Source organism: Trichosurus vulpecula, chromosome 7 (assembly GCF_011100635.1).
Source record: "Trichosurus vulpecula isolate mTriVul1 chromosome 7, mTriVul1.pri, whole genome shotgun sequence".
NCBI lineage: Eukaryota > Metazoa > Chordata > Mammalia > Diprotodontia > Phalangeridae > Trichosurus > Trichosurus vulpecula.
Window position 1 is genome coordinate 130212651 of NC_050579.1, and position 19735 is coordinate 130232385.

Genomic DNA, 19735 nt, shown 5'->3' on the forward strand with positions numbered 1-19735 from the left:
TCATCTGCCTGAGTTCAAATCTGGCCTCAGACACTTACTAGCTTATATGACCCTGAGCAAGTCACTTTTACCTCTGTTTCCTCATCTGTAAAATGAACCGGATAAGGAAATGGAAAACCACTCCAGTGTGTTTGCCAAGAAAATCCAAAATGGGGTAACAAAGAGTCAGACACAACTGAACAACAGCAAATAACAAAAAAATACTTCTATTATTTGACAGGTACATTTCTACTGGCACACCCTTAGGACAAACAGACAAAAATGAAATGATCCTTGCCCTAAAGCAGCCTAGATGTTATTGGGAGAAAAGAACACGTACACTGATATATATGTAAGGTAAATACAAAGTAACTGCCCAGGGTGTGACAAGAATAACAACTGTGACCTTGACAATGATCTCTTTTGAGTCTCTTGCCGTATCAGAAGTATACCTGCATTACAAGGCTAGGGGACTCTCACAGCCAGAATTTTACAGGACCCTGACCATGCGTCCGTCTCCAGCCTTTCCTCATTCTTCTAAAATACTGCTAGAGAAATCTGCCTAATGCACAGTTCGACCACCTCATGTTCCTGTTTCAAAACCTTCAATGGTGTTCCAATTTAAGTCCAAACACCTTATCCCTGATATCAAGGCCCTCAAACAGGTCTGTCTCTAAACTACCAAACCATGCTTCACATGCTGTACAGAAGTCTACCGCATCTCCCTGGACATGCCACACTCCTATTCTACCACTGTTGTTCTGGGAACCGTAATCAAATCAACACCAGCACTGCTAATTGCATAGGCATGACAATTACCTGCCCTATGGCTCCACGCACCACCCCCATGACTGCCCAGATTCTCATTCTCTTTCCTGGTCACCACTCCCTATATATGTACACAGAATACAAGCTCTTTGAGGACTGGAACTTTCATTTGTGTATTTATGTCCCCGGCACCCAACAGGAGTTTTATAAATGCATTTGAGTCATTAGCGTCATTTTTCCTTCCCAAGAGAAGATGCATGGAAACATTAATGGCACAATGATAAATACTTAAAAAATAGGTTAGATTTAATGTTTGTATCCAAAAAGCCTGTTAAACTCTCCTTCACCTTCATATTAAAACCAATGTGTAGTGCCTATAAGAGAAACATATACACATTTCTCTTATTCAGTTGCACCAAATTCATCACAATGTTATTTTGAAGATACTTTCTCATGTTCAAGGAGTCTCCTGATTCATTTTAAAGTAAAATTATTTTTCTTAGAAATATGAAGTAACTTTTTTCACAAGGAAAAGAACTTCCAAACTGTAAAAGACATGACTTCACAGTTAAAAATCAAAAGCCCAGGAGGTTCTGGACGTTTAGTTCTTAAAAAGAAAGGCCAAAATGCAGACATCAAAAGTAGAGTCATCCAACACAGTACAGTTTCCCATTTACAAATGGGTTGTGTTCCAAAAATGTCCTCTTAAGTCATTTATTTGTAACTAAGGGCAAATTTTCCCTCTAAACAATTTTATAGGTAACACTTAGATTCCCAGGCTAACCCACAAAACTTGTTTAACTCATAATGTACCTCAAGTAGAATAATAATACTTTGGTTTTTAAAGGGCATGTTACATAACAATGATGTTTCTCACTATAGGAAAATGTTTTGATTTCCAACCTGGGATTCTGAGAATGCCTGCTATGTTAGAAGGGCACAAGCTATCACTCAGGACATGCCACATTACCTGGGTTTGGGCAGGCACTTTCCCCTGTGGTTGCAGAAGGAATTTCGAAGGTATACTTTTGGAAGTACATCTTGAAATGACCTCCATATTCCTGACTCCTAGGATAACCTCAACTCTTAACAATTACCTACCCTTCCAGATTTTCCCTGCCTTTACCTGACAGCCAGAGATGCCTTCCCCTTAAGACTAATAATTAACTTTGAAAATCAACATATTGCTATCCCCAGAAACATTTCTAGCTGTCTTCCTGCTTACATCCATAACAAAGTCAAAATAGAACCCATCTAAACAAGCATCTGAATAATCCACATATAAAAAATGTAGCCAAAGGTATTGACCACTCATGGAGGATGTCATACACAAATTTCAAACTGAAAAGATTCTGTTCAGATATTGATATATTCCAGATGCTCCAATTACTGGATGATAGATATTTTGTGGATCATATCAAGTCCCTGAATATTACAGGGTCTCCTCAATAAAATCCATGATTCTTCAGAAGATTGCCCTAACAATCTGTACAAGAAAAACTAAATGGGTGAAGAACACCCATTATTCAGACCTTGACACAAAGTTAAATAGCCAGTCCACTGAGTTGAGTGATTCGTATATATTCTTAAGACAGGAACTACAGACAGATGATGAATTAAGCCCAGAAATAAATAAGGAAGAAGTCCGCATACTGCATTTGGGAAATTACACGGTACTTTAAATGAACCTGAGCTGCTGTCTGGCACAAGGACCCCTATCTTCAGTGTAAGTGTTCTCCCAATAAGGCTATAAAACTTGGCATACTTCAAACTCCTAAGTTGCAGGTGATCCAAAGACCATATCCTGGGGAAGAGTGGGTAGCTAAATATTTTCTTTTTTCCTGCTGCTGACTGGATTTTACTAAGATAGAGCTGCTGTGCATCAGCACAGAGGCCCTCTGTACAAGTTTCATATGAAATAATACTGGCATAAATTAAATTCCAAGTGTTTGAGATGCAGGGTGATGGGAACAAAGTCTATGCCTACCAAGATTGTCAAAGTCTGAAGAAGTGATTGAGTATGCGCAGGCATTTATCTCCAAGAATGTGAGTCACACACTGGTTCTAGGAGTACCACAAGTCAAAGAGTACCTCTGGGCAGTCTTTCTCAAGGGGGAAAGTAGCAGACACCTGAACATCACCAATCTCAAGCCACTCCTGGGCCTGCGCACATTTCTGTATCTGCTCACAGTACTTTCTCGCTGTTGTTAAGGGATGCACTAATTCTTTCTCCTCCTCCTCCTCCTCCGTGTCCCTTCAGCTGCCCAGTGCCCTCTTCTCATCCTCTAGCCTTACGCCTGGCATTGGCTCTGACAACTACCACTCTGCCCAAGGAGGACTCACCAGGGCCACAGAGTAGATATCCAGTCAGCAGCGTATCTTCAATGATAAGCTCCATCGTAGTAGTGACACAAGAGATATCATAAAGAAAACGTAACCAGAAAAGGTGATAGGCTCGTCATGGACAAGAGTGAAAAATAACAGATGGTCAGCGACAGTGCTCTACTAAAAAGAACTAGAAGAAAACATATGGCCCTCTGAGGAGATCCTCTGTAGAGGATCTATAGAAAAAAACGGTTAAGAAGAAGACAGAATATGGTATAGATGGCTTGCAATTTATACTAACGAAGGGATAGCTATACTCAAGGAGAGATCACAGATCCACTGATGCAATGGAGAAGCCTACAATTGTGATCTACTTTAACCTTCATACAACTAAAAAATTGCTATAGACTACTATAACTCTGAAATGAATTAACTAAATCTTGTAAATAGCCATGTTTCTTGTTTCTGTTAAATTAACATAAAATTATATGAAGGATCTATGATAGTGGATTATGGGAGATTCTCAGTATGGAAACATCCTCCATTAAACAGATATCAACCTATTACTTAAGATATTCATTAAAACCTAGGTAGTTGCCCAAAGCACATAAAGGTCAAGTGATTCATTTTGTCAAAGGCAAGATTAGAGCCAAAGCTTTGAGCCTTTGGGCCCAGCATATTTACATCGTGTCACAATACTAATATTAACTATCCAGATGAAATAGCAGAAACAAAATATTTCATGATACAGGTTACATTTGCAGACTAGACTATAAAAGCACATATAATTCATAAGGTACTCTAATAACAGATATTACATGCAGTCTTCAACCTACAAACATACTATGTTCCAAAACTTTATCTATATGTTGGTTACTTAGATTTTGGAATGCCTTTTCTTGTAGAAATGACATTCTACCTGGGGCTTGGATTGCCAGTCAACCTACAAATCTATGTCACCAAAAAGGAGATGAATTAAGTGTACTAATAGGACTAGAGTCAGTGGGTCCCATGGTTCAAAGGGGGCCAGATACGAAGTTAGAAATGCTGGGATGTATATGGAGTGACAGAAGAAAGTAATCCCTTTTTCAAATACTGTGGAGTTGGCTTTTTGCATTTAGCCATAATGTAAAAAGTCTTCCAAGTGAGTTGATCTCCCTGTTAGCATTTTAATGTCTTATTCACTGGTTGAGCAGTATATAAGTACACACTTGTGTTTTTTTTCTCTTCATAATTTAAATTTTTCTTAAAATGGACAAATTGATTATACCCATTTCCACCTCTAAATTTTTCTATATGACATTCATGCCTTTTTATTCCATCCAGACACTGAGCAATACGCAAATCCTAAAATTAAATGGCATTTCAACACATAATTTTAAAAGAAATTACTTCACATTAACCAGCATCACAGTGACGCAAATGCAACTGACTACAGAGCCTAGTTTTCTTTACCTAGGTCAAGTTCTCCCACCCGAACAATAATCAACAGGGAATCCAGAATCTTATTCGCTTACCGAGACAGTGATCTCTGCTCTTATCACTGAATAAAGAAATGTAATCGAAGGCTCCCCAGGTGAGGAAAGCAGATGCTAGGAAAGACAATCAAGCACTCATATTGCCACTACTTGTGGTATTTTCAATAGTCATTATTACAAAGTCATTTCTTTAGACATGACAAAAGCAGCTGCCCAAGTAGCTAAAATGATATTACACTTCCCTAGTGGTAAAAAAAAAGGCTGTTTAACAAACATTTAATAAAACTGAGTAATAAAAGATAATGGTACCTCTTTGTTGGTGATGGGAATAGAAAGGAAATAATTAGGTCGATAATCTTTTTTCTTTTTATTTTTCTTCTTCATTGGATCTTCTTTCCCTGGCTCCATATTTTCCTGTCCTCTCTTCGAATTTATTTCAGTTACAACAGGTACTAGGGAAATAAAAATCAAACAATATTCCTCTTAGTATAAATATAACATATTCATTAAATGACAAGAGGCAAACACAGGAATAGGATGTATGAGATAAACACCCATTATTTATGCTGAATATTATTATTTCTTCTCATAAATGATATTCTCTCTCTCATTTCCACGCCTTTGCACAAGCTGTCTCCCATGCCTGAAATGCACCCCCATCTTACCTCTACTTCTTAGAATCTCTTCCATCTTTGGCATTTAAAATTCTGTCAAGAGACAGAATTTCTGGGCAAATAAATCATTTTATTAATAATACCAGTATTTTATCAAAAGGCTGGTTATCTGGCCGTCTTTCTTAGACCAAAGACAATCATGGTAGCAAATTCTGAACACTCTTCCTTCTTGCCAGTGTGTATTCACGCTGTGCAAATGTATTTTAATATTAACCCATGTAAAATTTAACCAGACAAACCTTTTTAAAAAGTGCTTTTAGGTTTTATATTCCATTTAATGCCAAAAAGACAAAAATTAGGAAATCAGCTTCCCCCCCCAAAAAAAACCCCAAATAGCTGATTTCCAACACAAGTAGATATGGTTTACAAATTAAACACTGCTTTCTATTATCCACATCAGTGATACCTTACACCAATGTAAATAATCAAAAATTGACTAATAATACAGAACACTGAAGTAACACTCAACAAGGAAGGACAAAAAACACAAGAAAAAATTGGCCTTTGACTTCCCAATCTACAGTGAGCCCACTAAGATCAGAATCTTCCTGTACTTCTCTACTCAAAGCTAAAGCTTGCCTGTCTCTTCTTTGTTTTGAGACCTCTTCCTCCTGTTGATCTTTTGCCATTTCACTATATTGTGGAAGGCTAAATGGATAAAATTCAAGACAGTTAATTTTATGCAATTATATCTAGTGAAAGGTTTAATGGGAAAGAATCCTAAAAATTTAACTAAAATATTATTTTTTTTTACCACTTTTTACTTTCCTTACTCTCTCTGCTTCTCAAATACATGAAGAAAACCATGTTATTCCTATATGAGCGAGGGGGGACTGGGGAATAAGAAGGCAATAGCTATATAAATGGACCTTTAATTTGTTCTTTTATTAACAAGAATCTAAATTTAAGTCTTTATATTTTCAACATGTTTTAAATGGTGAACTAAGGTATTACTACTAAACGGTAATCTTTCAAGACCAGCTAATTTATACAATTTTGTGTCTGCCTGGAATATTAACAGTCTTTAGTTAGACTCTAAATTCAGCTAAGTTTTTTTTAATCTTACATCCAGAAAACATCACATCAAATTGATTACATAGCCCGTTTCCATCACTAACAGTTCTTGTGTTCAGACTGAGGGATCGATATTAATACTGAAGAATTCATAGGTTAAGCTAAAAGAGACCTAGGACATTATGAAGTAAAGTTACCTCACCTGATAGAGCAAATTGAGCCTAGGGTTGAGAGGCAACTTAATAAGCATCTGTTGAACGGAACTGGTTAATTGAATTAACTTTCACATCATTAGGAAACTCCTTGTAGACAGCCTAAACCAGGGATTCATAACCGAGTGTCTGTGTTTGTTTGCTTTTAATATTTTGATAATTATACTTGAATATCATTTGTTTCTTTCAAACTACTATTTATACATTTAAAAAACAATATTCTGAGAAGGGGTCCATGGGCTTCACTAGATTGCTAAAGTGGTACATAATACAAAAAAAGGTTAAACCCTCATTCTGCAGTGTGTAGATTGTTTTGCCTTAGTAAGGGAAGGGGGAAGGGAAATGGGACCTATGATAGAGCCTACTACGTGCCAGGTACTGTTTTAAGCAAATTTTGTAAGTATTATCTTATTTGATCCTCACAAAAACCCTGTGAGATAGGTACTATTCTTATCCCCATTTTACAGCTGAGGAAATTGAGGCTGATTCCTGGCCCATCCCCCATCCACCAGACCACCAGTTCCCTCTTGGCTCAGTAAGAAGCAGAGGCACCTGCCACCAATATGATAATAATTCTGCTGTCCCTCTTGATTAGTCATCTGACAAGACAGGCTGGGCCTTGTCCATGGATAGTGAGTTGCTTGGCCACCATAAGAGTTATGTCACCAAATTTCAACACATTTTTGAAGAGCTACAATATAGACTAAAGCACGGCTGTTAAACCTTAGGCTTTTATTGAGACAACAGACAGTATATTTTGATTTGCCATTTTGGTGAGAGCTCTTCGGTAGGTAGCTTGGCTTCATTTACTAAAGCATTTATGTAAATTTCTATGCTTGTAGGCCTGCTGCATGTGGCCCATGGGCCACATTTTGCATAGCGTCCGACTAAAGCATCAGCAAAGCAGTAGCTACCACAAAAATGTGACTTGGTTCTAGACTATATACAACCAACCAAGTTGTGAATATTCAGGCCTTAGGAATGTGAAGAGGTGACCTTGTGGTCAAGTTCCAGAAAGGCCTCAACACAACTATCCATTATGAATTCCCTGAGGTCATCACATCCTTGTCTGGCCTCTGGAATGAGGTCTAACTAAACCTTTTATCTAGAGCCTTCCAATAAGTCTACATCTTGTTCACTTACTGATGCCATCTATAGTTATGGCAGAAGTAGGTGGGGCTTGCTTTTACCATCCCCAAAGTAATGAAATTGGAAGTAATGTAGCTCTATCAATCTTTCCTTGGTGGAACTCCAAGTGAATCTGGATCTTCAGCCAAGCAGGGCACAACTAGGAAACTACCAGAACAAATGATTAGATTGATATGAAAGGGATAATTTGGCTTCCCCACTTTAGAAAAACTCTCAGAACATCAGCTAATTACTTTCAGGGTCCCACCAAAGTCATAATCCCTACTTCACAATCCCACAGCATCCAGCAAGTTCTACCTCTCAAACACCTAGGTACATACATCAATTCTCAGCTATGATGGACTCCAGAGGTCTGGATGATTGTACTAAACAGATTCTGGTAAAGCATATCATTGACTCATATGGTCTGAAGCTAACTGAAATTTTCAAAGCCATTAATGTCTATACCTTGTTCTCAACTACTAATAGATGACTCAGAACCTGTCAGTCCTCCTTTTCCAAAGGATCCTTAATAATTCAGTGGCTGAAAAGACATCCAACTACCACCTGAAATACCTAGGAACTAACTTCCAACCACCTATTAGGTGAGGGACTGCACTGAATAATTTATAGTCTTTTCAAGCTCTAAATCCTGTGATGTGATGAACCTCTATCCCTGTAACAAACCTATAGGCATATCTTTTGAGTCTAAATCTCTGAATTATATTCAATAGTATGAAAAAAATTAGACTTTGCAATAACTAAATGGCTAAATGATCTGTACTTACAAGTAACAGAAAGTAAAACATTATCAACAAAAATCTCCATTCACATAATAGTAAAGATTCTTAGTTCAATCTTTTCATTTTACAGATGAGGAAATTACTTAGACTCAAAGATGTTGCATGACATACGAGACTCAGAATCAAACTTTATATCAAACCGTCCAAATCTAAACTTTTGATCTATTTTCATGTTTTGGTTTCTGTAAAGGGTTTCTTTCCTAATAATCTATAAGTGCTCATATTTAAGTCATAACAATATCTAATAAATTCAGCAAATTAAATTGAACACCTGATTTTCCTTAATAAACCGTTGGCAAAAACTATAACACACATTCTGATTCATCATATTTAAGTCTTTACCTTAAAAATGCTTGTGGATTACTATTTTTAATTGAAATTTTTAACTGATATTTCTTTCATCAACATTTTTAGGGAATTGTGGCAGAACTTTTATTTTTAAAAGCAGTTTATGTGTTTTCTTGCTTTTTTAAATGGACCTAAAACCTTTGAAATAACCATTCCTAAAACCCTAGTAAGGTATCAATAACCAAAAATATTTTGAAATGGGTAAATAAACATTAGATATCTACTGTGTTTCAGACATTATAATGAGTGCTAGGAATACAAAAAAAGCCCTCAAAGAGCGTACCATATAGTGGGGGAAATAACAAGCAAAGAAATATGTACAAACAAGCTACATACTGGATAAAGTAGTAGTAAATGAGAGAGAGGGAGAGAGGAGAGAGGAAAGAGGGAAAGAGGGGGAGAGGGAGGGGGGGCAGGGGGGAGAGTACTCGCATTAGAATTAAGAGGGATGAGGAAAGCCTTCCTGTAGTTGATGGGATTTCAGTTGGGACTTAAGGGAGTCAAGGAAGCTATTAGACAAAGATGATGAGGTGATGAGGGAGAATATACCTAGACATGGGAGACAGAGAAAGAAAATGCCTGGGATTGAAAGACAGTGTCTTGTTTGTGGGACGTTAAGAAGGACAGTGTCACTAGATTGAAGAGCACTTAGCAAGGAATAAGATCTAAGATTGGAAAAGTAGGAGGGGGCTAGGTTATAAAAAGCTTTGAATGTATCTGATTCAGGAGGTGCCTGGGAACTACTCAAGCTTATTGAGTGGGGGTGGGTGTGTAACATGGTCAGATCTTCACTTTAGATAAATCACTTTGGAGACTAAATGGAAGAGGGATGGGAGAGGAAGGAAATGCAGACCTTCCAGCAGCCTACTGCAGTAGTCCAGGCATGATTATGATGAGGATCTGCACAGCAGGGTGGCAGCAGTGTCAGAGAAGAGATGTTACAGAGGTGAAATTAACAAACCAAGCAACAGCTTGGAAATGGGGAGTGAGAGATAGTGAGTTGAGGATGATGCCCAGATTATGCCTGGGGGACTAGGAGGATAGTGTTTCCCTCTATTGTAATTCGGAAGGCTAGGATGTGGAGAGAGTTTAGGAGGAAAGATAATGAGCCTGATTTTGGACATGTTGAATTTAAGACGTCTATTAGACACCAATTCAAGATGTCTAAAAAGGCTGCTGGAGATGAGAAATTGGACATCATCAAAGAGATAGGTAAGGCAAGACAGGTAGATCTATCAGACTCTAGTTTTAGAGAGTTCCTGGAGTAGTGAGATGTTAAGAGACTTGTCCATAATCACCCTCTCTAGTATGAATCAGAGGCATTACTTGAACCCAGATCTTCTCGATTCCAGAACCTGCCCTCTATTCAATACACTACACAGCCTTAATTAAAATGATCAAGCTCTTGAAAAGTCACAATAATTTTTACAAAATTATCTTAAAATCTAATAACTTCCACAGATTAGATCCCTAGCATAGCATGTACCAGTGGAAAATCTACCAAGTTATTAAACATGTTAATGGTTGAAAACTGTTAATTTAATTTATTTGGGATAGTATTGGAAATGGGTAATTATGCACCTTTAGTCTTAAGAGAGTTGTCTAGAGACTTAAGTGGTTAAGTGACTTGCCAAGGGTCACAGAGCCAGTATGTATCAGAGGTAGAACTTGAATCCAGGTTATCTTAGCTTGTAGACCAGTTCTCTAACACAACACACTGCCTCTTGTTACATGTTATTATACGAATGTATTTCTCCATAAACATGAAAAGATAAACTACAAGCTATAAAATTTTTAGACAGTTTTACAGATCTATACACAAAGGATTTTAAAATTAAATATTTTCTAATTAGTATATTAGCTAACATATAGGAGTAATTATTTTCCTTATCTGTTAAATCACCAATATTGGTTATAAAATGCCAATTGGGGTATATTTATGATTATTCTAACAAAAATAACAAACTGAAAATCTACACTCAGGAATGGAATACGATTAAAATGTTTTGAACTTTACTATATAATTATAATGTTGATATCCATAAGGCTGAGTCTCTTAAAGACCTGGCTTAAGTAAACCAAATAAGGGGAGCACTCTACAGATTTATCTACATAGAAGAATAAATATAGATGGAACCCCAAACAGTTTAGATGGCATACGGGCTTTATAGAATCCCACAATTTTCTATTCTTAACTACCACCTATATCATCTACCTGCATAACTCTTCTTAGAGAACAATGTCAATGGAGAACTAAGATGTTCATGTTTCATGATTCTCTTTCAAACAGACTGAAGAATAAAAGGGAATTTTCCATCTGTTTCCAGAGGGCAATACATTGTGCCCTACTCAACAGAAAGTGAATTTGGATCTGTTTCTATCTACTGTTTTCTCTGCTTCTAAGAGATTTTTTGTGTGTATGTATGTGTGTGCGTATGAATCTATGGTTTTGGAGTTTGTATAACTCAATGTTTTTTGGTATATATATATGTATGTATATATACATATATGTGTGTGTGTATGTGTGTGAATCTATTATGTTGGAATTTGTATAACTCTTGATGTTTTCTTATAAACAAGATTCACAATCTCCTTTAAACAGACCAGAATATTTTGTGCCTAATTTTGACTATAAAACAAACATTAAATGTTCTACATTGAGCCAATGCTGGGCCAGAGAGTTCGGAAAGAACTTCCCTACTGGCAGAGTTCTTTTCCCACAATAGCCTTTCCATGATAGCCTCACTAGTTAAATTTCATGAGTGGCCAAAAAGAAAGGCAGAATTGAAAGACCCATCACAACCATCAGAATATTTGTACTCAGGTTCTCATTCAAGAATTCCAAGGATCATTTATAACTGGGAATTAGAACGTCCTGCATAATTTCAAAATCCCTGGATTCTAAATATTACTGAAACAGGCAGATTGGCTAAACTTACCCAGTGTGCCCCTTGTTATCCCTCCTACCCCTAATTTATCTGGACGTTAAAGAAAGGATTGTTTGTTTCTGGTAATGGAGTTGAATTTTACTGTGTTTTGGCCAAAAGCTATGGCAACTTAGCAACAAACATTCGTGGGTTTTTAAACTAGAATTCAAAAACTGACATTTTTTGATGCAACCTTCTGATTTTGGATATTTGCAGGAAAAAATTTATTTAAAAGAGCAGTTGGGGGAAAAAGATCAGACATATCAGAACTTCAGACAAGCCTTATATAAGTCACAGAACAAAACCATTTTTAGTTTCTTCATTTTTTATCTTGTTTAAAGGTGGAAGGTTAATGTGAAATCTTAATTCTTTAAAATAGTTTGTCTGATTGGTTTTTGTTGTCTCTACTTCCATACCAGGTACAATGAGTTACAAGTTAGCTTATTTCTTTTTCTTTATTATAAACTTAATACTAAAGTCAACTTGGTCATTTAAGTTATATATAATTATGTACTTAACTTAGAAATGTTTTTGGTGTGAAGAAAATATTAATGGCATATTAATGACCTGAGCTAATGCTACTAACATAGCGCTTTTATTCTTTTACACATATTATTTCATATGTTGGAAGAAATACAAATATTATCCTTTTTTCCTAAATAAGAACTTTGAGACAGATTCAGAGGAGTTAAATGGTTTATCTAGGGGCCCGGAGATAATCAAGGGAAGAGCCAGGACTCAAATCCAAATCTCTAACTCCAAATCCAGTGTTATTTCCATCATACTATGCACTATCCCTCTATAATATGAATAGCAGGAATAGTCAATTTACCAATGGGTTTTGTTTCAAAAGTTTGTAAATCAGCTGTTAGAACTGAAGTCCACAATTTACCATTGAAACAATGATAGAAATGGTAGATTCCCAGATCTGCCTGAGCATAAGTTTATTTAATTCACCCTACTTAAGAACAATTAGACCCATATTACAATTTAAATAGGATTGTATTTTAAATATGCTAACCAGGGAATCAGTATGATGCCATGGAAAGATATGAGATCTAGATTTGGAGTCAAGAGAACCTGAATCCCAATCCTGGCTTTACAATTTCTACCTCTGTGACCTCAGGTACACAGAACCCTCTCAACTCTAAAATGAGGTATCTGGATGACTTTAAGGGGCTCTTGGAATACTTTAAATGATCCTTCCATTTCTAAATCTTCGACACAAACCCAGGCTTGTTTCTGTTTTCACAGTTTCCATGCGAAAATATATTTTGTGGCACATAGGGAAAGGGAAATGGAATACCACACACACACGCACACACCCCCCCCCCCCAATCTCCTATTCTTCCTGATACAGCCACTTCATGGAGCAGCTCAGTGACTGTTTGTTCCTCTGCACCCCCACAGCGGTTACTGGGTAGCCTGTAAATGGAGAAGGGAACGCTGCCCTTGGCAAACACTTCTCATTCTGGAAGTGCACAAGTAGAGGGTGTTTTCGACTTAAACATTTTATTTTTACTGAACTGTGATTTCATTGCTGCCGAGAAGTGGTTCTCAATGTGTGGTCTACATGTCCGTGGAGATCCCCAAGACTCTTTTGAGGAGTCTATGGGATCAAATTATTTTCATAGTAATACGAAGACATTATTTGCCTATTAAAATACTCCTTCATTTTCCAACTACTTATTTGTGTGAGGCCAGATTTTCTTAATATACTTTAACCAAAACAACACATTGAAACAGACAGATATGAGTCTAGCTGTCTTTTATTAAGTCAGACTGAAAAAGATTTGTAAAAATATGTAAAACTATGTTCTCACTAATTTTTTAATTTTGAAAAAATATAATTATTTTCATTAAAATATTTTTATGTTAACATGTAATGGGTTTATTTTTATTTTAGATGAATGAATAAATGAAATATTTTAAAGTTTTATCTTTTAATTTCTAATAGAGTAAATATTAATAGATATAACTCACATAAACAAAAGCTTTTTGAGATTGTCAGTAATTTTTAAGAATGTGAAAAGGGTCCCGAAACTAACAAGTCTGAAAACTGCTAGTGGTAGGAAGACCCTGATAAAGACCATCTTCCAATGCAGAGCCACACCTCTGTGTCTGGTAAGACCAGAGATCACAGGGTCACCGATTTAGAGCTGTCAGGGATTTTAGAGGCCATCAAGTCCAATTCCTTTCATTTTAGAGATGAAGAGACTACTCTGAGTCCTATCCATTCTACCTAGCTGATGTCATAGTCTTTGTGAGTTGCCTGTCTGAGGCACCAACGGGTTGTCCAGGATCACATAGCCAATATGTGTCAGAAACAGGTCTTAGATCCAGGTCCTCAAGATACTGAGGCCAGATCTCTATCTTCAATGCCATGCTGCCTGTCTTCTTGAACAATAGTCAAAGAGAGTATTTTAATTTTATATTTAAATTAGAAAAAGCAAATGAAGGCACAAGGAACCAATCAACAAATCTGGTACTTTCAAATTTGAGTTCATATGATTAGCAAATAAAAAAATCAAGGACAAAAATATCACAAAAAAGTGCTCTTTCCAAATGCTCATAAATAATAACAGAGTTTACACTGGCACTGAGGGTCCAAAAAAGGCTGCCCTGCCTATGTCTTACGGTTTTCTTAGATAAGAGGATACTTTCAACTCTACACACCTCCAACAGCTATGAATTCACAAATGGAATTCTTCTACAAACTTGTGCTATAAAGGAGATTTAATGCACTCAAAAAGCACAGAATTTGAAACTGAAGACTGGGTTTGAATCCTAGCAATATCACACCGTGTGATTCTGAAGTCTGTTTCTTAGATCTAAAGCATTTGAGATAATTGTATTTAATATTAGCCCCTCTCGGCTTGTTTCCTTATCTAGAAAATGGGACTGATACTACTTTAAAAAATAATCTTTGAAGTACAGTGCATTTTAAAATATTAACTCTCTGTTGGTTTTTTCATTCATAAAATGAGGAATAAGGTTGGATGACCTCTAAGCACGATTCTATAGCTAACTGTATGATTCTAAGTCTTAACAGAGCAGATATGGCCCCTTCCTAGTTAATTTTTCCTTTTTACCACTGAATGTAGAGTCCATTTATTCAAAGATCCTACAAAATATTAAGGATTTTGTATCTCCTAAGTATCCTTGTCTCAGCCCCCTTTTCTCTAAAAAAAAAACATATACACACATGTATACATATATATACATACATACATGTGTGTACGTGTATGTGTATATGTGTGTGTGCACATATATACATATATATATACACACATATACATATACACATACACACACACACACACATACACACGTATATATAAAAATCCCATTACTTCCTAAGGAAGCCACTGTGACATGACGGGAGGAACACTGATTAGATAAAGAGTCAAGACACTTAGCTTCTACTTCTGGCTGTCACTGACTACACTGCTATGCGGTCTTAATTCACTTGGACTCTCTAGGACTCAGTTTTCTGATTTGTAAACTAAGGGGGTGACACTAAATGCTTTCTGAGGTCTATTCCAGGAGCACCAATATTCTGTTGACTTTAATTTCACCGTACTCTTCAAGACATACTCTTTATTCCCCTTTGAAAGAATAAAATTGATGACCATATAGACATTTTTACCTGACAATAGTTATCAATCACGTTTCCAGGGAATAATGTTGCTCCAAAAATTATGTAAATTTGTACAACAGTTTTCCCACAGACATTAAATTCATATTTTATTTGTTAAATTTCCAACTCTATAAATATTCAACCATTTAAGTGCAGATCTCCCAAGTCTATAGAAAGAACAAATATTTTATATATATAGATTTAACACTTAAAGATTATAAAACATTTTCACATACATGATATCAGGCTTTCGGATTACTCAAGTCAACACATATAGATCTGATTTTTTAAAATGTGTCCCTAAAAGTAGTAAAAACTGACATTAATGGGGCTACAAAAATTATTAAAGAAATAATTTGTAAACTGTGGAATGATCTTGTCCTTTACTTTGAGTAATCTCAGAAGAACCACAAATACTAGGCTTTTGTGACAAGTGCCTTTGCATAACATGAATATAGCTCATAGTAAGGTAGAGAGCATAAAACTATTAGTTATCCCTAATTTACAAATAAGAGAACTATGATAGAGTTAGGGTTATGAAATTCTATCCCGTTAATTTATATTCCTACTCAAAAATACAAGTGCTCAAGTTAATAACATTTAAAGAAAAAAAATACACACAATAGTGACGAAATATATACCACCTTATAGCTTATATATTTAATATAAACATACTTACATTGAAATTCATCTTTTATATCTATAGTAGAAAATGGCATTTCTGCCATCATATCATCAGGATCCCACCCCTGTATACTTTTCTTTTTTCTTCTTGACATCCTTTTCAATTTCTTGGAATTTATTACTACTTCGACATGTAAAACAAGGTATAAGTGCATTTATTTTTTGTATATTGAGCTTCTAAGGGACAGGAGCCTATTTCTTTAGCATTTTAGTATTTAGTATTTTATAGATAAGTATAGACTTCGAGCTGAGAGGTACCTTACAATCCACTCACTCCAGTGCTTTCACTTTACAGAGGAATCTGAGGCAGAGAGAAGTTATGTGACTTGCCCAAGGACACATAGAAAAGGGGAACTGGGAGGTAAGTGAATTCATTTAGTTAAACCCCTTATTTTTTTGGAGGAGCAAACTGAGGCCTAGCAAAGGTAGGCTGCTCAAAGTAGTAAGCATCAGCAAGGAAGGATTTGAATAGCAGCCTTGTAATTTCAGAATTTTTTTTCCTTCAGTGTACATGGTGTGCACTTAATTAAAATTACTGATAACAATACTTCAAGGATCTCTACCAATGCAGGAATGAACTTCATCACTATATCTCAGATGGTTGGGGTCAAAATTTTCATCACCTGATGGCCAACCTCCGGGTAAAGAGCTCCACTGAAATTAGTTAAGGTAGACCCTGGAGAGTAGATACACTGACAACTGGCATTCAAAACTTTTCTAGTTTGATAGAATCTGTCAAAAACCTAGGGTCACCTCCATGTCTCAATGAGATTTCAAAGAAAGACTTTAAAATAAAATGAAATTAACTTAACTCAAGCTATCACAACTATAACCTCTTAATTCTAAAGCTACAACATTCTTGCTGTAATTTTTAAAAAATACAATCTCTTCTATCATATTAATGAGCAGCATTTTGTTACCAAGTTCCGTTTATTAAGGATGTCCCTTCATTTGCCACTGGCATGGGTCCGTTTAAAAAAAATTTTTAAATATTTTATATTTCAGAATTCCCATTTAAATCAGTTACTTAAGAAATACAGCTTTTTTCTGGAACAAAAGTAAATAATTGGAATGATTTTAAATTATTTCCTTTAAAGATTGCCTTTTCCTATCAGTGCACACTCTCACATACTCTCTCTCCATGTACACACACACACACACACACACACACACACATATACATACACACACACACACACACACACGCATAGATGCTGTCAGTCATAAATAAATAACATTTACAACCAACAATTAAAGCCAGTGAGTAACATTTGTATTTGCTTTTTGGTTATTTTTTTAAAATTGGATGGAATAACTTCCGAGTATCACATTTATGTGTAGAGTTGAATGGAAGAATCCTGTTTCACTTTAAATAAGTCTTACCAATGTCTAATCTTTCATGTACTATTATTCTGAAAATCTTTAAGGAACATTGAGTATGTCATTTGGAAAAAATGGATAACCTAGAACTATATGAATTTCTGTATGCTTTTCAACACCCTTACACTGTATTTTCTTTAAGAGTAATACACATATCAATTACAGAGAAATAAAGTTACCGTATATTATTTTGGTCATCTACATTAAAAGACAACACTTAGCCAAATATCCATTTCAGTGATATGGATATCTGGCTTAATTTAATTAGTTTTTCTGTGCGTCACTATAATGCCTTTAGAGACCTTGGGATCATAGATTTACAACTGGAAGGGACCTTAGAGGCTTTCTGCATTATGCAGTCTGATATGTCAGATGTAGCAAATGTGCAAAAACAATATTTTAATGTGTTGTATGTATCCACCTCATAGGTTTAAGGTAAAGCACTTTACAAACCTTAAAACACTACATAAACATAGTAATTATTATTACTTTTACATTGCTTTTCTATTGCCAGTGTATATTACCTATTACTGAAAGCCAGTATGGAGCAGCCAAAAAACAAACAAAAGGACTTGAAAATCAGAAACACTGGTTTCAAATCAAGGTTATGTCATTTACCACCTATGTGACTTTGAATAAGTCCCTCAGGCCCTCAGTTTCCTCATTTGTAAAACAAAGATAATATTTGCACTATCAACCTTCATTAGGTTGTTATGAGGAGAAAATGGGATATATAAAACCCTTTGCAAGCCCTAAAACATCATATAAATTTAAGATAGTATGTTAAAAACTAGACTTTGTGAAGAAAAATGACTTACTGTTTTGTCTACTACCTTCTTATCAGGTGATTAATACCAAAGTGTGTGGGATGAAAGACCCTCACCAATTAAATTTATAACAAGGAGCCATCTCAGGGTCGGAACAGAAATAAATTTTATTCAATTCTCGAGAATTGGGCATCCCCTACTAGAACAAATCCAGCAAGGGAGGCGCTTTACAAGGGGCAAAGCACCCATAATTATACCTAACACAAGAGAATTCCCACCCACCTCTGACCCTTCTCACCATTGGCTGGGAGGTGGGCTTACAATCTGAGCATGAAAGCTGGACAAAGAACCAGGAAATTGAGGCACAGAAACTCCAATTCCCATTCCCTTAGTTAATGATTACAACTGAGGTGACATCTATAAATCTAAAGAAGGAGAACAGGATAAGGGGAGGGGGAGACCCTCTCCATTCTTTACAGTAGAGAAAAACAGGTCATTATGACCCTGTTCTTACTGAGCAAATCTTTAAACCAGAACCAGAAGAAAGAACAAAGTTTCAGGGTAAACTTTCTCAGAGGCTGAGCGATCAGACTCTCATGGCCTCAGAATTTTTCCACTTCCCTATTTCTTGATTTTTAAACATTTCTTAATGTATATATTTATTTATTTATTTATACATATCTTCCCTGTGAAGTCTTCACATTTTATTTACCTCACACAAAAGCAACATGTTCTCCTGTATATTATTAATACCACCAAAATTATGACTATATGTTTAATAAATTCATAAACACCTAAATGTTTGGGAAATAAGTGTTTGTGTTTGGTTTTTATAATTCTCTGGCTTGAAAAGTATAAAAGCTTTTTTCTATTTATCTTTGGGGCTTACAAACTGCAGAGAACTATGAAAAGAAATATTTTTAAGCATGACAAGTCTTCCTAGTTACAAAATAAACAAAATTTATTTTATCTTCATAGATTTTACTAATGCTTCAAATGACCTTTTATAATTATGAATTTTTTTTTTGAGACACAACTTGGTTTAGTCGATGGAAAGTTGCCTTCAAGTCCTGCCTTGACACATATTGGTAGTGTGACCCTAGGCAGGTTACTTAACCAGGAAGTACCTCCAGGCAATTCCAAGAGTTGCTAAGTAGTAATTGACCTTAAATCATAAGTTGCCTTAATGGGAATTCCAAACACTAATATGATAGGCCCAAGTTAAAAAAAATAGAAATTTTATCTTACGTTTTACTAAGGCATAGGGCCTTCAACGTATCTACACTGAATTCAATAGGAATGTAGGCTTTCTTAAGAGCGTAGAATTTAGAAATAATCTAGTCCAAAGTTCCATTTTACAACAGGAATTCATTAATTATGCACTTGCTATGTGCATGGTTCTGTGCTAAGCACTTAAAAAGTAAAGCAAAAATCATCCTTGCCCTCAAGTTTACATTGTAACAGGACAGGCAATATGTAAATAACTAGGCAAATACAAGACATTTACAGAGGAGATTGAGATAATCACTGAAAGGAAGAATGCGCTAACAAATTCAAGGACCAGGAAAGGCTTTTTATAAAAGGTAGGATTTAAGCTGCTACAAGAAA

At 35.8% G+C, this 19735-nt stretch overlaps 1 protein-coding gene across 1 annotated transcript in view; it reads right to left on the reverse strand.

Moving 5' to 3' along the window:
• AKAP7 (A-kinase anchoring protein 7) overlaps positions 1-19735 on the reverse strand; it is a 171137-nt gene that overhangs the window by 144814 nt on the left and 6588 nt on the right. Inside the window, exon 2 of the mRNA XM_036768250.1 lies at positions 4860-5002. Coding sequence (XP_036624145.1) covers positions 4860-5002 — 143 coding nt within the window. The remainder of the gene's footprint in view (positions 1-4859; positions 5003-19735) is intronic.